Source organism: Bombyx mori, chromosome 4 (assembly GCF_030269925.1).
Source record: "Bombyx mori chromosome 4, ASM3026992v2".
Classification (NCBI taxonomy): domain Eukaryota; kingdom Metazoa; phylum Arthropoda; class Insecta; order Lepidoptera; family Bombycidae; genus Bombyx; species Bombyx mori.
The window spans coordinates 12,782,419-12,801,140 of record NC_085110.1 but is presented as its reverse complement, the minus strand read 5'-3'; the positions used below and the strand labels follow the sequence as shown (position 1 = coordinate 12,801,140).

Here is an 18,722-nt window from a genome sequence, read left to right as displayed (position 1 = left end):
GGTCAACTGCGTTTTTTATAGATCATCCCGTCGGAGTATATGACAGAAATGATGATGGATAGTCAAAAGAGATTACAGAGTCTCAATAATATCGAAATTAATAATTTACTGGCAAGTGGGAATATACTAGCACAGAAAGTATTATCCTTTCTACCTAGCATTATCGTGTTTCAAAATTTTAAGCCTAACGAGAAACTAACAGCAAAGTTTTCAATTAAAAACGTTAGCAAGGTAATAAAATAGAATACTTTCTTTGAACGTAAACGACAAACATAAACATAATAATATAATATATATGGGAATAACGTAAATATGTGCCGCAATAGGGGGTCTTTTCGCTTAGTCCTCATAGCTACCGTGTCCCTTGTGTAAATTTCACTATATTGAAAATTGTTATTAGTAGCTACGTATGTGACACCATGATATATGAGGGATATAGATTTACACCATGATCTAGGGCTTGATTCTATCCGTAAGTATAAGTCAGTTTTGGAACGCTAATTCGCGACAGCGCCGCGACACGACAACCTCTTATCGTGACAGTCGCTAACTACACCCCTGATCCGGTTCACGCAGCAACAAACCATCGTTGACAGCCTTGACACATCTTAGTGGATCTAGGCGCTTGGACAGCTGTTATTAGCAAACTCCTCCTGGCTAAGCTCGTATCTGCCTACGAGTCTTAGTGAGCAAATTAGTCTTGCTAGAGAGCAACCCCTCGTCCCTAAAAAAGAAAACTAATTTTATACTTTCCATAAAGCAAATTTGTATTTAATCTTCGGAATTGTGCCCAATAAATACTATTCAATGTGAATAAACAAAAGTAATAATTTAGAACTCATAAGTGCCCCCATTTTGTCATAATATCTTGATCATGAAAACAATGAAAAGTACGATCATCGTTATTGACATAAATGGACGAAGGAGCGCAGCAGTGCAGAAGTTTTAAGAGCAGCACATTTTCTTTACAAGAATAAACGAAGAATGAAACCCAAAAGAGAAACAGCATCATTACCCTTTATTTCTACATATAAATATTATACATTTATGAATACTTATGTACTTAATTTCTTCAGGCACCCGTATTCCTGAATATGGCATTCAAAGAATCTTCATACTTTTTTGTGAAACCATGTAGTGGTCAGATGATTTCCAGATTGGCTCCTGGGATTAGTGTCAAATTTATTGTAAATTTTTTGCCTTTACAATACGAAGATTACGCTCACAAAATAAGCTTTTTTACTGAAAATGATCAGTACGTCTTGCCTTTAATAGGTGAGTTAAGTTTAAATAGATATTTTGGCTAGCTTAACATTGTAAGTTGTGTCTTTCTTTAAAGCTCACGTTAGAAGTATAAATGGTCGATAAAAATAACTTAAGGTCTATTTTTTCCCCTACACATGCTAATAGCCTTGAGAGGCTATTTAATCTTATCCTTGACGTGTAGGTGAGCTCACGAGGCTCAACCCGGAGGGTCGCTAACATTGACCCTAGCAAGAACAGTGCTTCGCAGAATATACCACCGGATGGGAAACGCGAACTATTGAGAAGATCCGGCGAGAAATCAGTGGGCTGTGTCTATGGGTTTATTTACTGGTCGGCCCCTCGGTGACCGGGACAGTCTATAGGAACTAGTTTAAAATACATCAGTAGGCTAAACAAAGGTAACGTTGAAGATATTATTTCTCTTCTAGCCATGGGACCGAGACCTCTACTGAATTTTCCTGATAAATTGTCGATTCCACCTGTACCGGTGAAAACAGAAAGTCATGCGCTAATGTCAGTGAAAAACATCGGAAATATGTCCACTGGCTTTACTCTGAGCACGAAAAGGTAGACACGAATACGTTGCAGACAAGTTTAATAAATCGGAAATATTTAAAAATTACTTGCTATTGTTTATACTAACAACTAGATTAGACTAAAGTGATGCATTTCATATGTCACAGCCCGTTTTCAATTCGACCGGAGTCATTCTATTTGAAGCCCAATGAAAAAGTAGACGTGGAAGTAAAATTCAAGTCATTAAATTTGGGTCAAACTTCTGGCACGCTTTTTGCAAGCTTTGAGACCGGTATGTGTGTATAACCTCCTGATCTCTGACCATATTTCGCTTCACCATCGCTGTATAACGGCCGTTTTCAATAACGTATCTGAGTTTTCGGATAGATAGCTATCTCCGAATATCAGCAAGAGCGTATCTATCCTTAGTTTGCGTTTCACAATCACGGATAATTGCTATCTCTCTTTAACCAACAGTAGATAGCTTCTTCCCTCCGATTTATCCGAGCCTCTTGATACGTTTCGTTCTACTACAAATACGAAACAACATCAGGATCAAGACTTATTTTATTTTATTCTAAGGTAGGCTTTCGGTAGGCAGCGGCTTGGCTCTGCCCCTGGCATTGTTGAAGTCCATGGGCGACGGTAACCACTCACCATCAGGTGGGCCGTATGCTCGTCTGCCTACAAGGGCAATAAAAAAAAAAAAATATAATTTAACCAGCATATTGTAGACTATCATACACACATTTGTTTATAACAAAAAGTAATAAAAACATATGTAGATTTTTTTAAATTGGACGTATTGCTATTTTTATCCTAGTCGAAATTATGAAACGAAACGTTTTGACAGTCCGTTTGCCAATAAGCAGTGATCAGTTTCTTTTGTTTGTTTTTCTATTGTTTACATAATATATTAGATGATGACTTACCTCCAAAACGCTTTAAAACTTTCGTTTATAATTCTAAGTGTGTTTATAATTAAAGAGCTACAGTGAAACAAAATGAATTCTGTAAGTATCTATGAACTACATTGATAATAATAATTTTACTTTTAAAACTTTGAGTTCAAGTTTAGAAAATATATCTTTTTCAGTCAAGAAAGGCAGCACCCATGACAAAAGATGAGACGATGATTCTAGCAGAACTTGTGGCGGCGAAAAAACATTTCAATAATAAGGCAACAAATGCCACAACAATAAATTGAAGGAGCAGGCTTGGCAAACCCTTGTAAATGATTTTAATTCGTCGATTCGTCGTTTCCCACGAACTCCATCGCAGCTTCGACTAAAATGGGAAAACTTAAAGAACGCTACGGCAACATAAGAAACAACCTTAGTAAGGTTAGTATAATTAGTTGATTGTTTGTCTCTAATAACACATTGATAAACATGATTTTTTCTTCAGGTTGCCGTAGTATTTGAAATAATTATGCTCTTTGTTACAGGCTGGAGGTGGTAAGGATTGCAGATGAAATTTTGGATAAAGCATGCACATTGTTGTAGGTCACATGAGTCGTCTATTATCAAAGGTGGCAATCTGTGCATTTGGACAAAAAATGTTATTGTTATGTCAATACAGATTGATTTGAATATAATCGTCTCCTTCAAAGAATACGGTTCAAAACCTGCATTAAATAAAGGTTAGTAGTTAACCTGTTTTTATCTAAGATGTCGTTCCGAAGAGTTTTGTGTCTGCCAATGGAATACAAAGTCAATAATTCGTTTTTCTGATTTACCAATAATTGTCCAAAAGTCAGATTGCCGGCTTTGATAATAGTCGACTCACATATAATATTTTTAACACTTTTACAGCCAAGCGGAAACAAGATGGAAGAAAAGAAATGCAAGGCTAGCATAGGGACAATGCATTAGCAGAATATCTAATAGCAAAAAAGAGACTTGGAAAATAAAGAAAAGGAGATTGTTGTAGCAAAAGTTAAGTTAGATTTAGATAATTTAAAAAATTAAAAATTACTTAAAAGGAATATTAAATTTCATAAATTAAGTAGGCAATAATAATTTTATGTTAGATAGTTTTTTAAGTATATGTACAAATTCTAAATTAAATATCTTGCATGTACTAACTACCATGTAATTATCATTTTGGAAAATAAAAAATAGTCAAATTATCTTTGGAGTTTATTTTATAAATTATCTTTGGAAGCAATTATTTATAAGTACATAGTTGTATTTCAGATGTAAGTTTTGAAAAATTGTTACGAACAATTATATTATTTTCCTGTAATGTATCTGCGACTGAAATTTCTGATTCTAATTCTTCTAAATTCATACTTCTGACGATATTATGCAGCATGGCAGCTATAATAACAGCTTGCATATTTTCTAGTTTTAATCTACTTTTCAATGATATACAGGGAGTCTTCTTTTACAAACACCAATGCATCTGAAAATTATACATTATTCGCTTAAATTATTTTACAATACAGTATAACAAGCTATTAACTAAAAAAAAAGATTACCTCTCTATAGTATTTCTTGTTTTAATATGTGATTCATTTTAAATCATTCCGATTGAGTATGTGGGTTAATTAATCACGTTAAAAGATAGGGTTGTGGGAATAGCCTCTATCGGCAAGCAAATAGCAATTTCCAAGTCCACCTTGTTATCAATGTTCTCTTGATGTGTAGATAATTTATTATAATAGTGTCATATTAAATTCATATAAACACCTAAATATATAATATAAATAAATAAAAATATATAATAATAATAATATAAATAAGGTAATATAAATAAGAAATACCTTTTCAATCGGAATGGTTAATTATAGTTGTATCATGAGTAGACCCAGGCCATCAAGCAACAACATTTTGAAACATCAATGATGCATTGCACACAAATTACACATTCAAAATACTCTTTTTCTATTTCTAAATTCCTCTCCTATATTTGAATCTGTAACACAAATATAAAATGTAGAGGTATCAGTGTGTAATAAGAATGAAGGTAAATAGCCTACCAGGTTATTGTATTATTAGTATATGAATGTCATTTAGGGCACCATGGGAATCCAGCAGTATTATAGAATTCCTGTTGAGTGTGATTTTGTAACACAACAAAAATTAGGTATAATTTTGCTATTGCTATAAACAAATATAAGTTGTAATAACGAGTACTTTTATGGTTAAAATTTATCTTACCTTTTTGACGTTACACTCAAATATGGTCTCATTAAATTAATCAATTCATTCACAACACCTTTGCTCAGAAATCTATAGTCAAATTCGTAATTATTGATCTTCGCCATGTAATTCAGACGATCTTTATTTTCCTAACCATATGATATCGGCCTCACTATCACTATCTGCATCACAATCCATTATCATTTGAAATAATTCCATATCACTATCATCACTGCTACAATATGCCAATATGAAGAGAAACAATTATTAAATTATAGCGATTTACTTTCGAAAGATAAACATGTAACCGGCCGATTTTGACAGATAAGCGAATGCCCATACTAGAGATAGCGCCGCCTACCGGAGAGTTACTTAAAACTCATATTGAAACGGAAGTAAGCACGATTTGTATGAGCGTTCTATCTTTAGCAGGCTATCCGTCCTCCCGACGATGGATAGATAAATCCGATAGGAACTGCTGCCCGTCGATAGGTTATTGGAACGTAAGTAAGGACAAAAATATAGATTTGTCTATCTTTAGTAACCGAAACTAGGGATAGATAGGTTATTGAAAACGGCCGTAACGGCCGTTTTCAATAACGTATCTGAGTTTTCGGATAGATAGCTATCTCCGAATATCAGCAAGAGCGTATCTGTCCTTAGTTTGCGTTTCACAATCACGGATAAGTGCTATCTCTCTTTAACCAACAGTAGATAGCTTCTTCCCTCCGATTTATCCGAGCCTCTTGATACGTTTCGTTCTACTACAAATACGAAACAACATCAGGATCAAGACTTATTTTATTTTATTCTAAATTATAACTATAATTTAACCAGCATATTGTAGACTATCATAAACACATTTGTTTATAACAAAAAGTAATAAAAACACATGTAGATTTTTTTAAATTGGACGTATTGCTATTTTTATCCTAGTCGAAATTATGAAACGAAACGTTTTGACAGTCCGTTTGCCAATAAGCAGTGATTAGTTTCTTTTGTTTGTTTTTCTATTGTTTACCTACTATATTAGATGATGACTTACCTCCAAAACGCTTTAAAACTTTCGTTTATAATTCTAAGTGTGTTTATAATTAAAGAGCTACAGTGAAATAAAATGAATTCTGTAAGTATCTATGAACTACATTGATAATAATAATTTTACTTTGAAAACTTTGAGTTCAAGTTTAGAAAATATATCTTTTTCAGTCAAGAAAGGCAGCACCCATGACAAAAGATGAGACGATGATTCTAGCAGAACTTGTGGCGGCGAAAAAACATTTCAATAATAAGGCAACAAATGCCACAAACAATAAATTGAAGGAGCAGGCTTGGCAAACCCTTGTAAATGATTTTAATTCGTCGATTCGTCGTTTCCCACGAACTCCATCGCAGCTTCGACTAAAATGGGAAAATTTAAAGAACGCTACGGCAACATAAGAAACAACCTTAGTAAGGTTAGTATAATTAGTTGATTGTTTGTCTCTAATAACACATTGATAAACATGATTTTTTCTTCAGGTTGCCGTAGTATTTGAAATAATTATGCTCTTTGTTACAGGCTGGAGGTGGTAAGGATTGCAGATGAAATTTTGGATAAAGCATGCACATTGTTGTAGGTCACATATAATATTTTTAACACTTTTACAGCCAAGCGGAAACAAGATGGAAGAAAAGAAATGCAAGGCTAGCATAGGGACAATGCATTAGCAGAATATCTAATAGCAAAAAAGAGACTTGACTTGGAAAATAAAGAAAAGGAGATTGTTGTAGCAAAAGTTAAGTTAGATTTAGATAATTTAAAAAATTAAAAATTACTTAAAAGGAATATTAAATTTCATAAATTAAGTAGGCAATAATAATTTTATGTTAGATAGTTTTTTAAGTATATGTACAAATTCTAAATTAAATATCTTGCATGTACTAACTACCATGTAATTATCATTTTGGAAAATAAAAAATAGTCAAATTATCTTTGGAGTTTATTTTACAAATTATCTTTGGAAGCAATTATTTATAAGTACATAGTTGTATTTCAGATGTAAGTTTTGAAAATTTGTTACGAACAATTATATTATTTTCCTGTAATGTATCTGCGACTGAAATTTCTGATTCTAATTCCTCTAAATTCATACTTCTGACGATATTATGCAGCATGGCAGCTATAATAACAGCTTGCATATTTTCTAGTTTTAATCTACTTTTCAATGATGTACAGGGAGTCTTCTTTTACAAACACCAATGCATCTGAAAATTATACATTATTCGCTTAAATTATTTTACAATACAGTATAACAAGCTCTTAACTAAAAAAAAAGATTACCTCTCTATAGTATTTCTTGTTTTAATATGTGATTCATTTTAAATCGTTCCGATTGAGTATGTGGGTTAATTAATCACGTTAAAAGATAGGGTTGTGGGGATAGCCTCTATCGGCAAGCAAATAGCAATTTCCAAGTCCACCTTGTTATCAATGTTCTCTTGATATGTATATAATTTATTATAATAGTGTCATATTAAATTCATATAAACACCTAAATATATAATATAAATAAATAAAAATATAATACTAATATATAATAATAATAATATAAATAAGGTAATATAAATAAGAAATACCTTTTCAATCGGAATGGTTAATTATAGTTGTATCATGAGTAGACCCAGGCCATCAAGCAACAACATTTTGAAACATCAATGATGCATTGCACACAAATTACACATTCAAAATACTCTTTTTCTATTTCTAAATTCCTCTCCTATATTTGAATCTGTAACACAAATATAAAATGTAGAGGTATCAGTGTGTAATAAGAATGAAGGTAAATAGCCTACCAGGTTATTGTATTAGTATATGAATGTCATTTAGGGCACCATGGGAATCCAGCAGTATTATAGAATTCCTGTTGAGTGTGATTTTGTAACACAACAAAAATTAGGTATAATTTTGCTATTGCTATAAACAAATATAAGTTGTAATAACGAGTACTTTTATGGTTAAAATTTATCTTACCTTTTTGACGTTACACTCAAATATGGTCTCATTAAATTAATCAATTCATTCACAACACCTTTGCTCAGAAATCTATAGTCAAATTCGTAATTATTGATCTTCGCCATGTAATTCAGACGATCTTTATTTTCCTAACCATATGATATCGGCCTCACTATCACTATCTGCATCACAATCCATTATCATTTGAAATAATTCCATATCACTATCATCACTGCTACAATATGCCAATATGAAGAGAAACAATTATTAAATTATAGCGATTTACTTTCGAAAGATAAACATGTAACCGGCCGATTTTGACAGATAAGCGAATGCCCATACTAGAGATAGCGCTGCCTACCGGAGAGTTACTTAAAACTCATATTGAAACGGAAGTAAGCACGATTTGTATGAGCATTCTATCTTTAGCAGGCTATCCGTCCTCCCGACGATGGATAGATAATTCCGATAGGAACTGCTGCCCGTCGATAGGTTATTGGAACGTAAGTAAGGACAAAAATATAGATTTGTCTATCTTTAGTAACCGAAACTAGGGATAGATAGGTTATTGAAAACGGCCGTAAATCAAATGTAATCTTTTGTTACAACTAACGCGCCACCCGTCGTGAAAATATGTATTGGCGTTTAAAATATCATGTAAATAAATTAACCTTCAGATAACCAACACTTACAAAGTTGAAACTTAATTTATTTACATGATATTTTAAACGCCAACGAACATAAACAAATGAAACTACAAACATCATTTTTATGTTATATTTATTTACGAATAGAGTAATTGTACTTTTTCTTTAGGTGAACGTTTTAGAATTCAACTAAATGGAACCAGTCAAATTGTTTCCGTTGAATTGGAGAAACAAATAATTCGCTTCCCAGATACATACAACACTATGGTTCGTCAACAAACTTTGAAAATTATTAACAAATCCAATTATTTACTTACGTATATGTGTATGAAAAATGAATCTGTGTATCATGGTTAGTTGCATATTTGAATTTTGAAAAATTTAACAATGATTTTTATTATAATATTTATATTTTTTTTATTGGCTTTACAAGAGCTACATTAAAAACGTTGACCAAAAGTTTTGCAGATTAGATTGATGTTTCTAGTCCAGTTATATTCCACGACAGCAAAAAAAGTCTTAATAGCATGCGAAAGCCAAAAGAAACATAAGTTTAACCTAAATATTGGTTTATTAAATTAAGCAGTGGATTTTTTTTAAGAAGTAGTAAATTTGCGAACATCAAGGATATTATTATAATTTAGTAATATATCACTTATAGGTCAGTAGCTTGAGAATTCCGATCCGGTAGTAAATTCATCCGCGAAGCGGCTGCTCTCGAGTTCTTAGGTCTCCTTCGGTGGCGCTCGGACAACTGTTAGCTAATCCCACTCTTTCTGGGTGAGCCTTTGCTAGCCCACCTGACCTTATGAAATTGGAAAGCATATTTGGTGTGGCATGGCGTAATGTAAGCCCGTATGTATGCGACCGATCTGGGCTGTTTCTGCCGCTAAGTGTTCTATGAAATTGAGACTTCGATCTCGGGTTCGGGGGCACTTTGATGTGGTATTGTTTTTGAGCTCCGTCCACTCCGTCAACAAGAATGTTTCTAATGTTCTATCATAATACATCAAAGTTTGTGTTTATCATTTCAGATTTTGAAGAAAAGGTAAAGCTTGCTAAAATATTTTACAATTTAAAAGACAAGGAATCCGCAAAGTCTGCTAAACTAGTCCAATACGGTATCATGAGCTGCGAGGAACATGAAAGAGTTTACACGAGGATATTTTTTGATGAAGTACAGGCACTTGTAGTTGACGAAAAATTGTTCTTTCAAAACATGCATTTCACTATTAATCCAATTGTTAGTTATTTATACGATAAATTACTATTTTTATTCAGATCAATTCAGATTAATTCAGATCAAGCGATAAGTGTATTATGTATTCTAATTAACGTGTGTTACAGAAAGGAAAGCTTTGGCCCAATGAATCAACAGACCTTACTGTCACGTTTGCACCTAAGGAACTAGGTGAAATAAATGCGTCTTTGTATTTAGACATTGAAGGCGTTGCGGATCGCGTACCGTTGACAATGGTCGGAACATCTATGCCTCCCCTAATAAATTTAAACTTAGAGACACTCAATATGGATCGTGTGTATATTAACAAGACTTATAACTACGAAGTGGTCGCTATTAACAGAGGTTCGTAGTTTTGGGATTTTGAAACTGAACATTTTAAATGTAACCACTCTGTATTCGTTCGTGCCAAATGCTATTATTGGATGTAGTTCAACTCTAAAATAATGAAGCTTGGAAGGCTCTGGAATGAATTCTCAAAAATCGAGTTTTTCAGTTCTTTGATATCTCTCTGTTTAAACTACTTTTAAGAAAAAAAAAATTACGGTTGTATGCTGCCCGGTGGGGGTGATCATGGGTGGAGAAACCATTCAATGTTAAGTGAGCCACATGCCGGCTTATCTTGGACCGCAATATAGAAAAAATCTCACCAAGTCACCAGGTCGAGAATTGTCTCCAAAAAACCATCTACCCATTGCTTTGTAAAATAAGTACATACATATACTCTTTCACTTTTAAAAATAATCTTATTTTGTTTGAAATAAGAATAGTTAAAGGTGTTCTGTATAAATAATAAATATAGACAGTTACCTAATAGTTAGTTTATTTACGACCATAGTGTGATTTTAAAATTTTAGTAAATGTCTCGAAATACGTAACGTTTTAGATTTGTCAATTACTACCAATATGTATGTTTTTCATCTAATTAATTTTGTTTTAAATTTGAAAAGAATGCTTAGAATTCACGAACTCATGTTTGAATTTTATCAGGGCATATAAATGGAGTGATAGAGTATAAAGAAATACCACCCCTATTTGGAAGTGTCATAAATTGTATACCAAAACGGCATTGTTTGAGAGCCGGAGATAAGGAGACGTTCATCGTATCATTTTGTAATTCGAATCAAGGACCATATTTCGAAGAAGTCAATTTCACAATCAGAGACACTGATATTGTTCTCAAGCTGTACCTAAAGTAAGATTTTATTGATATTATACTAAATGAAAGTTCAATAATTTGAAGGGCTCAGGTACATATGTATATGTTAACGCGTGTCTCAATAACTACTTCGATAAATAACAAATTTAACGCATTATGGTTTTTTAACGTTATCACGACCTATATAACTTATTAAGGAAAATACATGCTTGCGCGAATCCGACATTTTTTACAAGTTACATGCCCTATTTAAGTATAGTTTTGTCTATTTGATTATAATAACTATTTATTTTTCATTCTGAGAAATTTTAACGAATGAATAAACTTAGTCCGTGGTACCGTAGTTAGCGCCCTTGACTGTTAGGCTGAGGGTCGTAGATTTGATTCCTAGATCTGGCATACATTGATATGATGAACAAGTTTTTTTTTAATTGCTTATATGGGTGGGTGAGCTCACTGTTCACCTGGTCTTAATTGGCTACCGAAACTCAAAGATTCAGCGAAACACTGCTCTTGTTGGGGCAATGTGTTGCCAAATTCTTTCAGGTTGAGCCCGGGAGCACCCCTTACAGTCTGCGGGAAGCTGGAATAACACCTCAGGTACCCGTGCTTACATAGGATAAAAATCAGGGAATCCTAGTTTGGGCCTAGATTGTCTCGGACAATTTTTTTATTATTTTTTATGGTAGGCAGCGGCTTGGCTTATGGTAGGCAACGGCTTCGCTTATGGTAGGCTGCGGCTTGGCTATAGTAGGCAGCGGCTTGGCTCTGCCCCTGGCATTGCTGACATCCATGACGGTGACCACTTACCATCAAGTGGGCCGTATGCTCGTCTGCCTACAAAGGCAATAAAAAAAATCAAATAAGGGAAAAGTACGAAATTCGTCTGCAAAATAATAAGATTTATTGCATTCCAGGGGTGAAGTAATATATCCCTCACTAACGTTCAGTTTGCCTTGTTTGGATTTTGGGGTTGTAAGTTTAGGTGAGTTGACATTTCAAACTACCATGAAATAATTGAATGTCAGATTTAAGTTCAGATATTATTTCATTTATTTTACAGGAGTACCAAAAACGCTAGAACTGGATGTGATAAACGAATCCGTTGTTCAGGTCCGGGCGTCTGTTAAGATTTCCTCGGACGGACCGGAAATTAGCAGTATAACATTAACCGATTATGCTGTAGCATCAAAACCTAAGCCCAATGTACCTCAATGGCCGAGAGAGTTCAATATTGAACCTAGCAACATTGACATGGGACCTGAATCTAGAATCACTCTGAGGGTATATATCAGTGGTACAAAGCATGCAATAAATTTTGAAGTGAAACTTCTTTAGGCGCGTTGTGAGTAAAATTTAACTCGCGGCAGATTCGTTAGGGCTACAGAGAAAATATATAATTTAAAAAGAGAGAGAGAGTGAGAAAATAGACAGAGCGTCTTGCGAACCACTCGACTGTGGAGAGAGGGAAAGGACAAAGCGAGCTAGGTCGTTTCTCTTATATACAGCATTCCCTATTACTACAAGAGGTATTTGATTTAAGAATGAAAAATGAAGAGAACTACAATATTACACACCGCAAAAAAAAGTTTCACTTCTTTCACGTGCATCAGGTTGCACGCGAACCATTTTTTTTTAAACTTAAAACTAGGATTTTCTGCTGTGTTATTGGTGCCATAAAGATACGATACGAGAGAAGATAAACCTAGTCTAGACCAGTCAGAATTCTAGGAAATAATCATATATTATTTCAGCCAATAAACATGCTTCTTTCAGATAACGTTAACAGCAAATTTGATTAGAACAAATCAAACTTCTTTAGAAATAGAACTTGAAAAATCGGACAGCGCTCCCATCGTTTTGCCTGTAGTTTTTAGTGCTGTAGTCCCGGAGATAGTACCAGCCCAAGATATCAAACTACGAGCGTGTTTCATAGATTTTCCATACCAACACGAAATAAAAATAACTTCTAATCAATTTTGGGGTTATTTTACGGTCGACGAAATTAAGGTAGGTTTTTTTTAATTATTTTTAAATGTTTGAAGTATCATGCTTTTTATTTTGTGTCAGAAAAATTTTAGCCTAACTTTAAAATTTAACTTCATGATATGGTTTCAATGGTTCAATGGTTTCCAATGATGGCCTATATCATTTTGAATTTTTTATTTGAGTAATTATTGTGGCGTATTAGTTATACTAGTGCTAGCCCACTAGTCGAAATTCGACCATAATTATTGATACCACAAGTTTTAGATTCAGTATTGCATTCTCTTTTTATTTTGCTACTGGTTTTTTTTTATGTACGAAAATGAAAATGAGGTTGGTAAGAAAATGTTAACTGTGAATGTGGAAGGATATAGAGGAAGAGGTAGACCTAAGAAGTAATTGATGGATTGCGTGAAAGACGATATGGGTAAGAGGGGAGTGAGCGAAGAAATGGTATATGATAGAGGAGTATGGAAAGAGAAAACATGTTGCGCCGACCTCAGGTGACTGGGAAAAGGGCAGGATAATGATGATGTACGAAAATAATTGTTTAGAAATTTTATATTATGATTGCAAGCACTTAAATGTCGCAGTAGTTATGACACAAAAAACAGATAATCGGATGACGAAAAGGGTAGAAAAAAAGCATGAAAATGATTTGTTTTTGTTTGCAAATTTAAGGAACAATCCACGTTAGAAGTTGATGTTGCCGTTAAAGAGTGCTTGATCGAACCCAACAGCACAATATGTTTACCGGTAACGATAAAAACAAGTGTACTTGGAGAACAGGAGTTCATTGTGCGGTAAAAAACTTTAACAACAATTCATGTGTTCTTTTTTGTCGTCGAGGGCGATAATACTTTATGAAGTGATAATACATGTTAATAGTACCAACCCCCACAGATCGACATCTCTAAACGTGTACGTTAATCAGTTGAAGTTTCACGGATTTAGTTTTATTATACGATTTTTATCTCTCATCTGTTACACAAGATAAATACATAATACTGCTAAAACCTCGAAATAGTACCTACTTTGGAATAAAATCCATTCCGACAGGAGCCCTCTTCTTCGATATAGCGAAGGCGTTCGATAAAGTCTGGCACAACGGTTTGATATACAAACTGTATAACATGGGAGTGCCAGACAGGCTCGTGCTCATCATACGAGACTACTTGTCGAACCGTTCGTTCCGATATCGAGTCGAGGGAACGCGTTCCCGGCCCCGTCACGTCACAGCCGGAGTCCCGCAAGGCTCCGCCCTCTCCCCGTTACTATTCAGTTTGTATATCAACGATATACCCCGGTCTCCGGAGACCCATCTGGCGCTCTTCGCCGATGACACCGCCATCTACTACTCGTGTAGGAAGAAGGCGTTGCTTCATCGACGACTTCAGACCGCAGCTACCACCATGGGACAGTGGTTCCGGAAGTGGCGCATCGACATTAACCCCACGAAAAGCACAGCGGTGCTCTTCAAAAGGGGTCGCCCTCCGAACACCACGCTGAGCATCCCTCTCCCGACTAGGCGCGTCAATAACCCCGCCCCCGTCGTTCGCCCAATCACGATGTTCGACCAGCCCATACCGTGGGCCCCGAAGGTCAAATATTTAGGCGTCACCCTCGACAGTAGGATGACATTCCGCCCCCACATCAAGACGGTACGCGACCGTGCCGCCTTCATTCTAGGACGTCTCTACCCGATGATATGTAGGCGAAGTAAAATGTCCCTTAGAAATAAGGTGACACTCTACAAAACTTGCATACGCCCCGTCATGACCTATGCAAGTGTAGTGTTCGCTCACGCGGCCCGCATACACTTAAAATCCTTTCAAATTATTCAATCCCGTTTTTGCAGGATAGCCGTCGGAGCCCCGTGGTTCGTCAGGAACGTCGACCTCCATGACGACCTGGACTTAGAGTCCATCAGTAAGTATCTTCAGTCGGCGTCCATGCGCCACTTCGATAAAGCGGCACGACACGAGAACCCTCTCATCGTGGCCGCCGGTAACTACATTCCCGATCCTGCGGACAGAATGGAAAGCAGTCGACGTCGCCCTAAACACGTCATCTCGGATCCTCCTGATCCACTAACGGTGCTTTTAGGTACTTCAAGCACCGGTCACCGTTCTCGTCGAACCCGTCGCTTGCGACGAAGGGCTCGACGAGTAAATTAACTCTCAGACACAGCCCACTGAGTTTCTCGCCGGATCTTCTCAGTGGGTCGCGTTTCCGATCCGGTGGTAGATTCTGCGAAGCACGACTCTTGCTAGGGTTCGTGTTAGCAACATCGTCAGGTTTGAGCCCCGTGAGCTCACCTACTAAAGTTAAGGCTACGCTGAAATAGCCGCTAGGGCTATCAGCTTAGGTAGGTAAAAAAAAAAAAAAAAAAAAAAAAAAAAAAAAAAGGAATAAAATTACAAGATAATCGCATTTTCCTAAGTACACTCGGTACCTTGCTATTACGTTAATACAGTTCTCAGAAACTCTATTGAACTCAGGTAGAGTCCGTGAGCTCACCTACCGGTCCGTGAGTATCTCGAATAACATTTTTTTGCCTTAACAGACTGCATCTTTTCGGCTTGACGAAACCTATTGACATATGCCGCATTACGGGCTGTGGTGTGCGACCTATCGTCACGTGTTCCCCTATGGCTCTGCATTGGGGTCAGGTTAAATTGTTGACTAAATCTCAAAAAGTGTTAACGCTATGCAATGACTCCCCGGTGACTGTTACATTTAGGGCATCTTTGGTAAGATACATTTTAATAATTATTGACATTAACTTTAGTTTGACCAAAATATTGTCATAAATAATGAGAAGTTCATTAAATCAATTTTGATAAAGTGCATCCAGTTTTTATAATTATAGGTAACCTTAAAACTATTTACTTAGATTTTTCACTGTTTTAATGTAAATTCTTTTTAAACTTTAGTTTCCTATTTCCTTTATTATAGTTGAATAAAGATAGTCACTGGAGTATTCGTCCTTCTGAAGGCTACATTGACCCTGAGTCCGAAACAGATTTATTCTTTACACTCTATTTAATCGACGCCGATTTATATACGAACAAAGCTGTGATTCAACTCGAAAAAGTTAAGGAAATTGTAAGTTTCTATTTGTTGGCCATAAGCAATAAGCTTTAATATTTAAACGTTAGATTTGAATCTTAATAGCAAATCGACTCAATGGTTTGAGTTTGAGTACCATAACATCAAACAATACAAACATGGTAGGAAAAAAAGCGTTTAAATAACAAGCCGAACTTAAATTAATTTCAACATTTTTGATCCTACTGATACTGGTCAGAATATTAGAGCTAAGTTATGCAATGATTGTATTGTCGACGGTCTTTGATGAGTATTCAAATTTTCAAGTTAAGCGGACGTCTTGAAATTGGTAAAAATGACATTCAAAGTTACTTACTTACTACTTACTGGTGGTAGGACCTCTTGTGAGTCCGCACGGGTAGGTACCACCACCCCGCCTATTTCTGCCGTGAAGCAGTAATGCGTTTCGGTTTGAAGGGTGGGGTAGCCGCTGTAACTATACTGAGACTTTAGAACTTATATCTCAAGGTGGGTGGCGCATTTACATTGTAGATGTCTATGGGCTCCAGTAACCATTTAACACCAGGTGGGCTGTGAGCTCGTCCACCCATCTAAGCAATAAAAAAAAAAAAAAAAGGACTTCTTGTGAGTCCGCACGGTTAGGTACCACCGCCCTGCTTATATCTGACGTGAAGCAGTAATGCGTTACGGTTTGAAGGTTGGGGTAGCCGTTGTAACTATATTGAGACCTTAGAACTTACATCTCAAGGTGGGTGGCGCATTTACGTTGTAGATGTCTATGGGCTCCGGTAACCACTTAACACCAGGTGGGCTGTGAGCTCGTCCAACCATCTAGGCAATAAAAAAAATAAAAAAACATAAACCATTGATACACAGATATTGAACGAATAAAAGCGTGTTAAGTATCAAAATAGGTTGTCTTATTTAAAAAAATATAAATATTTAATTGTGAAAAACTTGCGTTATATCAGTTAGTGCCGCTCTCAGCTACGGGAATCGGTACAAGTATTGTAGTCGGGGAGCTCCAGGACCATATCGTACTCGGACGACATTTCACAAGAGTTCCGTTTACCTGCAAAGTAATCATGGAAAACTTTGGCACCCGCTTACACGCATTAGAGTGGAGTGAGCATTACAAAGCGCCAAAAAATAAACAACCAACTGTGTATGTATTTTATTTACTATTATCAAATAATGAACTATAGACAATTCTATACATATTTTTGATAGACGTACGTAAAACCGATTGCTGGCGGTGTGAAGCGTCGCCATGTGCAAGCGACGGTTTCTTAATATTCATATTTTATTCTTCACAATGCCACATGAATTCCCTGTCGTAAACTATCGCTTTATGCATCTATACCTGTACAAAATAATATTAATGTTTCACATCTGCCATCCTTTCCGCGATGGCTCATATTTAAGTTGTTCATAATTTATCTTGTTCTGTTAGGAGCTTCTTTACTCTTGAGCCTAAAGCATTCAAGATGGGCTCAGGAGAAAAAATGGAATTAGCAGTGAGCGGAACGTCTTCGAAAATTACAACGGTAAAGGAAACCTGGTACCTCATAGGCAGTATTGAAGGTGTTAATAAAAAAGAGCTATTACTGGAATGCCAAATCACAGCAGAATTCGTAGATCCAAATATAGAAATTTCATCGCCTGTCGTAGAACTACAGTACGATCATGGGCCGTATAGCGAATATTATAAATTAACTGGTAAATTTAAAAAAAAGTAATCTTTAACTATTACATTTTTGCTCTATGAGATTTCTAGAGCTATTGAGATAATTTGTTTATTCCAGATATTATAAGTATAAAAAATGTGGCGAAATTACCGTTGGATCTGGATATTACAGTGAAACCGCCATTTGCTATAATTCAGAAGCAAAACACTTACAAAATTCAACCTGATGAAGAAAATCTCTGTTGTTGTATTCGCTACAATGAGAATGACTTGAATTTGCCAAGTATTAACAGTGAATATGGGCCTAGAAAATCACAGGAACTAATCGACTTCTTGACTTTGAAACCGGTCGAGCCTCTACGCTTAGGACCACTTAAGTTCTTTGAAGATATACATAAAATAAAAAAGGCATTTACATTAACCCACTCTGTTGAGGAACGCTTGGAAGATGAAGAAATTATGAAACTTCAAATTTTGTTTGATACAACAAAACATTCGAGTTTAAAATCCAAAGTTTACTCGGATTTGATGAAAATAAAATTTAAAGGCCACAAAAATAAGGTTGCTTGTTTGTTTGTATTTTGTTTGAGCGTGTGTTTGTGTGAGTTTTACGTTTTTTTTTAAATATGTTTTTAGGATGCTATTAAACTGATTGGAACAGTAAATTTTCCTAATCTGTTGGTTTTATCCCCAAAAGTGGACTTCCAGTGCCTACTTAATGAGAGCGTAATCAGCAAAACAATAAAAATACAAAACGTGACTCCCCTCTTAGTTTGCTACATGCTACATTGGAAAAAATATGTAGTTTCCAACGGAGCGGAGGTGAGTTGTAAGTCATTTATTAGTAATAACCGATCTACTATCAGCGAAAGTAAAAGCTAATTTCCTTTGTTATAGCCACAACCGAATACTTTTAAGCGTTCTAGTTATGCAAGTGATATCAAGGCGCAAAGTGACGAGACTGAATCTAATGGTTTGTATTTTTAAGCCGTTTTTGCTTATTATGAC

General features: G+C 35.5%; 1 protein-coding gene and 2 long non-coding RNA genes across 6 annotated transcripts in view; 2 read left to right on the top strand and 1 right to left on the bottom strand.

Moving 5' to 3' along the window:
• LOC101742171 (hydrocephalus-inducing protein) overlaps positions 1–18,722 on the top strand; it is a 61,134-nt gene that overhangs the window by 672 nt on the left and 41,740 nt on the right. For all 3 annotated transcript variants that reach the window (XM_062668275.1, XM_062668274.1, XM_038010570.2), the window contains exons 2-20: positions 22–231; positions 1,077–1,275; positions 1,695–1,833; positions 1,950–2,074; positions 8,740–8,922; positions 9,605–9,813; positions 9,918–10,155; positions 10,801–11,005; positions 11,887–11,954; positions 12,033–12,253; positions 12,746–12,979; positions 13,637–13,758; positions 15,522–15,708; positions 15,914–16,063; positions 16,999–17,192; positions 17,481–17,746; positions 17,833–18,275; positions 18,351–18,536; positions 18,612–18,687. In XM_062668275.1, coding sequence (XP_062524259.1) covers positions 22–231; positions 1,077–1,275; positions 1,695–1,833; positions 1,950–2,074; positions 8,740–8,922; positions 9,605–9,813; positions 9,918–10,155; positions 10,801–11,005; positions 11,887–11,954; positions 12,033–12,253; positions 12,746–12,979; positions 13,637–13,758; positions 15,522–15,708; positions 15,914–16,063; positions 16,999–17,192; positions 17,481–17,746; positions 17,833–18,275; positions 18,351–18,536; positions 18,612–18,687 — 3,655 coding nt within the window. The remainder of the gene's footprint in view (positions 1–21; positions 232–1,076; positions 1,276–1,694; positions 1,834–1,949; positions 2,075–8,739; positions 8,923–9,604; positions 9,814–9,917; positions 10,156–10,800; positions 11,006–11,886; positions 11,955–12,032; positions 12,254–12,745; positions 12,980–13,636; positions 13,759–15,521; positions 15,709–15,913; positions 16,064–16,998; positions 17,193–17,480; positions 17,747–17,832; positions 18,276–18,350; positions 18,537–18,611; positions 18,688–18,722) is intronic.
• LOC134198803 (uncharacterized) lies at positions 2,521–3,913 on the top strand. Its single transcript, XR_009973004.1, has 4 exons — positions 2,521–2,795; positions 2,879–3,125; positions 3,230–3,424; positions 3,597–3,913. It is a non-coding gene; the product is annotated as an uncharacterized LOC134198803 (long non-coding RNA).
• LOC134198802 (uncharacterized) lies at positions 3,911–8,323 on the bottom strand. 2 transcript variants are annotated; one of them, XR_009973003.1, is made up of 5 exons: positions 7,942–8,321; positions 7,548–7,699; positions 4,947–7,175; positions 4,550–4,701; positions 3,911–4,188 (listed from the first exon to the last, which is right to left on the bottom strand). It is a non-coding gene; the product is annotated as an uncharacterized LOC134198802 (long non-coding RNA). The 2 variants fall into 2 exon arrangements; XR_009973002.1 differs by having other exon boundaries at positions 7,548–8,323.